This window comes from Gallinula chloropus (genome assembly GCF_964237585.1).
Source record: "Gallinula chloropus genome assembly, chromosome: 4".
NCBI lineage: Eukaryota > Metazoa > Chordata > Aves > Gruiformes > Rallidae > Gallinula > Gallinula chloropus.
Window position 1 is genome coordinate 42,226,351 of NC_140088.1, and position 9,954 is coordinate 42,236,304.

The 9,954-nt window shown below is 43.8% G+C and overlaps 1 protein-coding gene across 1 annotated transcript in view; it reads right to left on the minus strand.

Annotated features, from left to right (window-relative positions):
• The window catches only part of PRR5L (proline rich 5 like), a gene marked incomplete at both ends in the record, with an annotated part of 28,825 nt that extends 22,224 nt beyond the window's left edge, over positions 1 to 6,601 (minus strand). Inside the window, 3 exons of the mRNA XM_084262787.1 lie at positions 1,649 to 1,697; positions 5,033 to 5,113; positions 6,432 to 6,601. Coding sequence (XP_084118913.1) covers positions 1,649 to 1,697; positions 5,033 to 5,113; positions 6,432 to 6,601 — 300 coding nt within the window. The remainder of the gene's footprint in view (positions 1 to 1,648; positions 1,698 to 5,032; positions 5,114 to 6,431) is intronic.
• Positions 6,602 to 9,954: the final 3,353 nt, after the last annotated feature.

A 9,954-nucleotide genomic window follows, 5' to 3' on the forward strand; every position in this document is an offset into this window, starting at 1 on the left:
CTCTTGCCATTTCAATTCACCACATCTATTTAGTTGCAAATTTCATCTTCCTGTTTTTAAATCAGCAGGAGGAACAACACATTTCCAGTTAAGCCAGGCACTTTGTGCAATGGGTCTTTCCACCTGACTGCCACCAGACCCCACTCATGGTCCAGGAAATGTCCCACAATCCAGCACCAGCAGCCCCCTCTTTCCAGTAAATGACTTGTGTGGATAAGGTCTAAAGAAGTGAAACTTAACTGCCACTGGGTTAGGAGGTTGCTTCTGACTTTAAAGGCCACCACACAAGGCTATCAAGTGGTGTAATCTAATATTGATAGGAAATAACACTACTCTTCTTTTTCCCCTTCCTAAGCTGTCAGCACAGTATGCAGAAGCATCAACTGCTCCAGAATGTACTGAAATCATCTCTTACTGAAAGGGAAGAAAACCCTGCTCTGTTCAGCAGCCTCCCACTTCTTTTTTTAAAACCAATACTACACTGAACAACTTACAATGCTGAAAGCCATTGGTGCTCTCTCAATAAGAGAATCACAGAACGCTTTGGATTGGAAGGGACCTCAAAGATCATGCAGATCCAACCCCCCCTGCCATGGACAGGGACACCCTCCACTAGACCAGGTTGCCCAAAGCCCCATCCAACCTGCCCTGGAATACTGCCAGGAAGGGGGCAGCCATAGTTTCTCTGGGAAAGCTCTCACCACCCTCACAGGGAAGAATTTCCTCCTAATTTCTAAACTAAATCTATCCTCTTTTAGTTTAAACTCATTAGCCCTTGTCCTGTCACTGCACTCCCTTACAAACAGTCCCTCTCCAGCTTTCCTGTAGCCCCTTTAGGTACTGAAAGGCGGCAGTAAGGTCTTCTAGAGCCTTCTATTCTCCAGGCTGAAGAAGCCCAACCCTCTCAGCCCATCCCCACAGAAGTGCTCCAGCCCTCTGATCAGCTTTGTGGTCTCCTCTGGACTTGCTCCAACACCTCAGTATTTTTCTTGTACTGGGGATCCCAGAGCTAGACACAGTGCCCCAGGTGGGGTCTCAGCAGAGCAAAGTATAGGAGCAGAATCCAACACACTTTCATGTGGTTACATTTGAACCTCTCTCTATCTGGACAGTATCAGTAAAGGGCAATAACACTTACTCACATCCTTCATCTTTCATGTTTTTGCAGGTTGCATTTATATTTGTGGGACTAAAAGGCAAACAGTACCCAGATTGATTTCCTGCTGATAGGGACTTCCTTCTCTGCCCCTTCCTCCAAAACAGACAGCTGTTGTCACTTCTTTTCCCCTTTGCTGGCCCCTGTCACAGAAAACCTATTCCTTACTCTCTACATTAGAGAAATAGGGTGAAAAAAAGACTATTAAGAGGTATGCCATCTTCTTTTAAAACTTCAAGTAAATTCCTTCGTGACCTTGGCAGGCTGCTAGCAGCCTTCTAAGTGCAAAGGAAGATAATCCATACAAATGATTACTCCCAAAGCTGCATGGTTCACATTAAAAAAGTCCCATACCTCCATCTTCTGCAGCAAAACAAAAGTGAAACTTGTAGGCTATATGCTGTAAAAAGGGGTCCCTTTTTTTTTTTTAAATGTAGCCTTAAAAGCTGAAGAGAGAAAACCTCAAAAGCAAGCAAGCAAATCATGTAATACCTGAAAGTAATCTGTGATGAAGGATCCAAGTTCACTCCTCAGCAGCCGTCTGTAGACAGAAGGAATGCAGCCATCAAGTAACAGCCATTGCTGGTCATTTCTTACAGGTATATTCACACTTTACTCCCAGTCATACCAAAGGCACACCAGTGTATGAGAATGTGGCCTTCTGACACAGTCAGATTTCTTCTCCAGTGAGGTATATATTCTACAAGTGCCCACAAAGGCTATTGTCAAATTATGAAAGAACTAAATAGCTTCCCTGAAGTAATTAAGCCACATACTTAGAACAAGCAAACAAAAGATTTACCTCCCTGAATGCACAGAAGATTGGGGAGACAATTTAAAGCTATTCAGCTTGAAATTCATCATTTTTTCTGCTTCATCTTTAGGCCAAGATGCCTTTCATTTTGCTGAAAATAGCATGTATCGATCAAACACTGTACTTGTGTTTCCCTTGGAAGCAGAAGGTGGGAGGATAAGGAGAGAAACAATGAAGTAAACACACAAGCAGAGGCTTGACTACCACATTAAAAAAAAGGCATCTATTTCAAGAAAGACATTCTAGAAATTTAACAAGAGGTATTTTAAATACATGCAGGCACAAGCCACTCTAAAATAATACTTCTGACAAAAACTCTTGGGTTTTCAAATCAGGCTGTAATGAAACTTTTAAATCATAATACACATTTGTATTTCAAAACTCCAGTATAAAACCCATGACTGTTTCACATCAGAAGCATTTAAAAAACCCTCACAATGTCCAGAAGTTCAAAGTATTTCCACTTTCATCTTCCAGTGACAGAGCTTAAGTCCTGGAGCAGTAAATTCAGCCTAAAATTTAAAAGGTGCCCAACACTTTCCAGTGCAAAACTCGTCAACTTCTTTTTTGCTACGGGTGTTGCTTTTGACCAACATGAAGTATCACTGTGCAAGAATGATCAAAAATAGCATTTGAATCAGGACCATCCAGATCCAGGCTGGGTTCTTACTAACCAAATGCATCACTTTTTTCCTAAACTTAACTGAAAATAGATTTTGACAGCAACCTTCCTCCCTTCCCATTCTGTAACACCTCTACATTTACTCACATGCCAACATGCCTTTACTCTTTTCTCTCTGAGAGCAGATATGTTCACTCCACCCATTTCAAAGCACGTTTCTATTTCTGTGAGATGGACAAACCAGAAAAAGTCTTTCAGGGGCTGTCTGCCAGGAGTTCTCCCACCAACTTCAGCAGAATCTGGGGGGGGGGGGGGCTTTCCACCAGCTTCGGCAGAGTCCAGGGGGCTCTTCATCAGCTGACTGACAAGCCCATGACAGGACTTTGCCTCACACAGGTAGACCAGCACCCAGAGGCTCGAATCCTAGAGAGAACCCAAGGAAGCAGTCTCCTCCTAATCAGAGCCAGGTCACCTCCTGCTTCCTGAAATCCCATCTCCTGATGGCGTTTCTTACATTCCCTCTTGCTGTGACAAGTGACTTTCAACACAGTTAAAGTATCCAGTGAGATTATATCGAATCACAGCAAGATAAAAACTCAGTGGCAGTAATCCAGAGCATGTTACCAGTTGTTTGTCTCCTGGTCCCTCCATTACTGTCCTGCTTCAAAACTCTGCTGCATTTCCCACTATCAAATAACTAAGTGCTACACAGAATCTCTGAGTCTCTTAAAGCACTGGTAACTTCCACCAAGGAGCTGAATGGAGAGCTACAAACAAGGAAAATGCAGCAGCTCAGCCTAACAGCACAGATGAGCTGGCCATCTGACAGGTCTGGCTTTTTGCCCAGTGTCAAACTAGAGATTCATCTCACACACAATGAGCTAACAGTGTGATGGGAAGGAACTACAAGGAGCCTCACAGGCTGCAGGTGGTGCAGACAAACATAAGTGCAGATGCACATCTCTCACTCCTTAGATGGCCATTAATGACATACTAGGATGTTAAAGTGGCCTATTTAGAGAATGACATTTGGAGAGGTCACCAGTGCTCAAGGCACCTGTAGAAACATTAATCATGTAGTTCAAGGTGAGTGCTTCCCTGCCTGTCCATGGAAGAAAGCATTTCTCCTCCCCCCACCATCACTGCTCACGCAGTCCACAAGGAATTCCCTGTTCTTTGCCCAGCTCTAGATCCACCTCATTAACCAATGTGAAGAGAGCACGTCCAGCCACCACAGCCAGCCCGGGCACCACCGCTGCTCTGCCCAGCATACTACGACCTCCCTGCAAGGGTGGGAAGGAGCCCCTGCTCGCACTGGGGAGGGAAAGCTGCAGAGACTGCATCAGGCAACAGCCTAGCAGACAAGTCACAAAACCCAAAGCTGGTCACCAAGCCTGCAAACACACTGTGGGTTTAGGGTATTTCCAAAGTCTTACGACACTTGCTTTTCTTTTTCATGTACAGAAATAGTAATCCCACAGAGAATTAAGACTGCTCCCAGTACTTAAAACTAACTTGAGGACTTCTGACCCGAGCACGCTAAAATACAGCAAAAACACAAGTCACTGCCCTCACTCAGCTCTCAAAAAGAATTCTGTAAACTTTTGCCTTTGGGACCAGCCCAAGTAGGACAGAACCTCGTGTCCTGCAAGCTGCCTTCTTTTTGCAAGTAGGGAGAGCAGCAGTTGACACCGCTGCTCAGTGCATGCTTAGTCCATGCTGCCATTTGGATCTTGGTGCTCAGGAAAAATACAATTTTTCCTGAGGAAAGAGGAAAAATACAACGGGACATATAAAAGGAGCAGCAGAGATCTCTATCACAGCATTCATGAGGAATGAATATGGATGTAGTGGGAAAGAGACAGAGTAGGAACTACATCCTTAAGCTCTGACTATACTCCTCTTCGCAGAATTTGGAAGCAAGGCAGGAATAAATTGTTCTTTACCTACTCCACAACTCCACTGCTAACCAAATTTTCCAATTAATCAGTATCATCACTAGCATCAGAGTTTGAAAAAACCATTTAGGTGCTGTGCTTTGCTTTCATTTTAAGCACTGCATGGCTCTGAGGAGCTTGGGTTTAGAAGAGGTATGTTACTGTCATCATGAATGCCCTGATAAGAATGTGTACAAAACAGCCAGAAGCAGCAGACCCCCTGGGATAGGACAAAATCTTTATAATCCAAGTCAATACACATCCTGTCCTTGTCAAAGCTACACATCCACACCAGTCAGACACTATCCAAGTGCCCCATGCCATACACTCAATAGCAAAAAATAAGTAAACTAGCCTAAAACCCAAAAGATGTTATTAGATTTGCTTCAATCCCTGCTCCTCCAACCAACATCCTCTAACTGATGATCTTTAGGGAAACAAAACCAAGCAAACATCAAACAAGCAGCAACAAAAATCCCTTTTCAAGCATTTCAGCAACCTACCTGATGTTTTCATTGAGTGTGTAGAGTTCATTGTTCTGCAAGCCTCCTCCTTTGAACACATTTATCACTGCTGTTTGCACACTGCCAAAGAGAAGAAGTGAGAGTACAACACATAACAACTACCAGTATGATTTACCACAGAGCACAATGTGAGCTGGCCACCAAAAGCTGAGTGGTTATAATGGGGGGGGGAGGGGGGGAGAAGTTAATTGGACTTAAATACTTCCACTCTTTCTCACCTGGAAATCATCACTGTTATTTACCTACATCTGTGGTGGGAGAAAGAACCAATCTCAGGTGGTGCTTAGAGTAAGTGAGAGGAAGTTGTTACATGGACACCATTTACAAAGGATGTGCTTACACCAGCTGTATCTTCAAAATGACTGTTTAGGGGATCTCTGCTGTGTGCTGCAGACTGGTTGCTACATGACATAGATTTCTGGCAGTATCTACCAAACGCATCATGGTGCATTATCCAGTGGTGCCAGCAGGAACTACCCAAGCTGCAGTGTCTGGCAGGACCCTGGCTGTTTTGGAAGACATTCTGCAGCCAGCATCACCTCAGTCAGACCCAACTTTAAGCCCTGTTAGTGCTTCTAAGATGCTGTTGGAAGATCGTCTAATTCATAGTTCTCTCTTCAGCACAGCAGAAGTCATAAAGTGGCAGCATACAAAAAGGTTTAGCATGCCTAAAGGCTTGCCATGGCCAGCAAGAGGTGGTGTCATTCCCTCACCAGGCACTGCCTTCTGTGGGCCAGCTGGCTATCCTGGCATGAAGCTGCAGTGCTTTTGCTGAGCTACTTTTGCGCAACTTTAGTAAGCTGAGCTAGGTCAGCAAGAGGGAGGGGTTTCCAGGGCGCAAAGCTGGTGCAGGGTGGCCGAAAGGAGGGTGGGAACACCCACCTTTGGTAGCAGCAGGCCATTAGATGAGATTGGGGTAGCCCACTCTTCACCCTACACGTTGTTTTTCCAGTTGCCATTGCTGCACAACACGCACAGCAGACAGCATTTGGCTGTCAATAGGAAATGCTGGTAGAACCCACAAGCTCAGCATTTGTCAGAGGAACCTGACTGTGGTAAAATATGCATAATATGTAAATAAATCCTTGTTGGGCATTAAGAATCTGTCCTTTATTACAGCACTAGCAATGTGTTTTCTTAGATGGTACTTAAAGAGATACAGCTGTTAACAAAGAGCAAGTCTATTAGACTTCAAGACAACTTTGAACACTGGCCAAAACCAAGACAAAACACTACTAGGTCTAATGTTTTCATCTCCATGAAGGCTTTCAGTGCTGGCTTCTCTGTAAATGGTGTGAAGCACAAAGATCAGATATGCGTGGCTGTTACCATGGGGCTGCTGCAGGGTGAGAGCTCAGCCTGAGCGGGTCCTGCTCACCTGTTCCAGGCAGAATTGGAGCTGAGCTGCAGAGCCTGACGGGCTGCCTGGAACCGTGGCAGGTCACTGAGGACTGGGGAGCTCATGAAGCGAGGTCGGGGCCTTCTGAACGAACCCATCTTGTGGAACTGGAGAACAAAGGATGGAGCTACGGTGAACCCTCCAGTCATAGGGTCAGGTGGAGTGGAGCAGGGCTGTCAGGAAGCCTCTTCTCTTTAAGGTCCAAGCATCAATCTCAGTGATGTCGATGAGTCTTCAAACCCAAGGACTCAGCCTGCAGAAAAAGTGCAGAATAAGCCTTGGACCAGCAGTTCCCCACAGAGTCGGGTTGTGACATGGGACACGCACTGCAAGATGATGAAGCAATTGAAGCAGTCCTGCAAAATGTAGTGTAAAGAGAAGAGCAAGACAGAGAAGGGAGGGGTGAAAATATCCCATACCATTAAGAGCAAACTTCAGAAAATCTCCCAGAGCTCTTTAATAGAAGCCCCCTTTCCCCTCGGGCCTTTTGTATAATGACCCAACACAGCCAGCCAGAAATACAAGCATGGTCTCTCTTTCCATTTCACCTAGCATAGATGCAAGATCAGAGGTGCCTAAACTCCTCTGCCAGAAGCACTTAACAAATATTTTTCAATACATTAGCCATTCAGCCTGTATAAAAAAAGTCAAAACCAGAGAAAGATACAAGAAAACTATTTCACCAGAAAGGAACAAAAGATGAACCATGGGAGAAAAGATAAGCAAACACAAGGGGTTTTGAGAAGTGTTATGCAAGGGAATAAACACACTTGCGTTATCAGGCCATGCAAAAAAGGATACATGAGGGAGCTTGTGCAAAAGAGGTCTGACAAGCATATTTTGAGAGCAAGCAGGACTTCTATGCCTGTTTTGTTTTCTACTGAATGAGAAGTAATTGCCAGGCCAAATATGAAATTTGTATTTTCCACTCCAACCATCATCTCCATATAAATGAATACGTAGCCCGAAATAAACCACAGAAATAGAAGAAGTTAGCTTGGATAAAAACCACAAAGAAACTTTGGCAAAGCTTCCATACTTCTAAATCTTCCCACTGCAGACAAATACAAGCAGTAGATGTAGTTGGCAGTTTGGAGAGTGAAGATGTGGGAGAAAGGAGAGAAAAGAAACACAAAACAAAGCAAAACAGTTGTGTAACTGAACTGCACACAAAGCTGTAAAGCAAAATCTTCTCTTTTCCACTACATTTTCAGCATGAGATGAACTGAGATGATCAGCCAAAAAAATGTTGTGTAACTGCTCAGGGCTTCTAATTTGACTACTGCTCAGCTTCAGGAAACTCTCCCCACGCCCCAAACCATAATTAAGTCTTTTACATATAACAGAACAGCTTTCTTCCTACCTAGCCAGCCCAGTTTCATGCTGAGCTAACTTTGCTACCTCACCTCCACACAGCTCTCAGATTCTGATCAACCACCGTGAAGCCCTCGCAAGCCCTTGCAGTGCCACAGACACCACATGCCCTGCCACCAAGGAAGTTCAAGGGGAAAACATAGAGAAAGTACCTCATTTTTTAGGCACCAAAACGTGTGGTGCTGTCATTCTTGGTGCTATTCAAGAAATAAATATGGTTTGTTATTCCCCCATGAGCTAAACTCAGTTTGTACAGATCTTTGTGCAACTGGAACATGGCTACAAGTAGAACTTTCTTTTGTCTTTAGACAACTTCTAGCTGTCTTTAGAGCTGACAAAGCCCCAACAGTCTTCCATGACATGAGCTTAGACTTTTCTGTTGTTGCTCAAAAGGGTGGCAATCTGTTGATTCTGTGGCTGCCCTGTTCCAATTAAAAAAAAAAAAAAAAGTCACTTTTAAAAATTAAGAATAAATGTAAATTAATACAACCAAATCAGCAGGGTCTTCTGTGAGCTTTGTGAAATCACAGTTCATTTGACATTGCCCACACGTTTTCAATCTGCCAGCAATTTCTCTATTGGCAACTGTAACCAGAAATCATTAGAGGAAAAAAACTACAGAACCTTGGAGAGCCAAGGGCAGCCTTCTCTCACAATACATCAAAAGTTATCCTGGAGGCAAAGTGTAACTCTATTCTGTTGCAGCAAATGTCTGTCACCTCCAAATTCCAAAGCTGACAGCATAAGGGGCTGAACAACTGACAGCTCACCTCTCCAAGCAGTACAGTGAAATTCCTAGCTCAATAATTTTTACACAGGGAAACCAGCACATGGCTTTCAGAGCTGTAAAACACAATCCAAGTGTTACTTTAGATGAGTTGGAGGCATTTAGCAGGGCTAGAAAGCATCACTATTCCAGGTGCTGTAAGTGTATACAAGTATCTTTCTCCCCAGCAATTGTATCATTTTATAAAACTGCACTTACATCCCTTTGTGTTAGATTAAGCAGCAAGAGCAAAGTTTAAACTGAGAAGGGTAAATCAGCAGAACAAACTCTGTACCTTAATATCCATATTTTTAAAGTTTGTGTAGGGGATTCTTTGGCCTGTTCTGTGTGAGCAGTAGAGCACCATGGTCAGGAAGGTCTCTCCTGAGCTTGGGCTATGGATTTACGAGACCAATTACACCACAGCAGAACTGTGGCATTACACAGGGCCCTGTGACAAATTTCCTGAACACTTCTTACCAAGGGAATGTGCTTTTTTCTGCTTATAGAAACATACATGTTGCTTTTCTTAACCTCTACTAAAGTCACCCAGACAGATAATAACAAGTTCTTGTCTACGAAGAGCAGGTAAGACACCCCACTTCTCCATTCATCCCCCAACCCCAGTCTGCAAGTCAACTTCACTTTAGAATCCTAGCATCATAGAACCATTTTGGTTAGAAAAGACCTTTAAGGTCATCAAGTCCAACCATTAAGGGTCTCATCACGAATTTAAGACAACATCTTCAGCTTCAGGACCAGATTCAGAGCCTTATTTTCATTTCTTCAGGATTCAGAGACACAAATCTCTCATCTTACCTAAACTGGTAACTGCTAAATGACAGGGGCAGTAAACTGTTACTCTGAAGGCAGGCTAGCCACCAAATGATACCCAAACATAACCGACCCTCATGCTAGCAGAACTGGAAATGCCAAAGCATGTGGTAAGAACTACCCTCTCCCCATGCCCACAGCCTATTTAAGCTATTTTCAGTTTCATAAAGCTCAGAGAACAGAGCATTTACTAGAAAGCAGCCTTTTGTCACAAGTAGTTTGCAGATCTTGTGTACCCGAAGGTAGAACAAGGCACCCAAACTTCCATCAGACCACATTTCCTTTTCACAGCGACTAGTTTCCACTGAAAGTTCTCCCCAAAGCTAGGCAGTCTTGTAAATACTGCTTCATTTTTGCAGGCAAATTGCAGTAGCAGTTTGCTGGCAATGTCCCCAGTGTGCATTCTGCAGTGTGCAATTTTTTGGCTTTTTAATGAGAGAAACTGCCCTTGTGGTAGAAAGGCATTAACATAGTTATAGGTTAGTAAGAAGACCTCACTGTATTCAGGCTACTTTAGCTATTGAGACT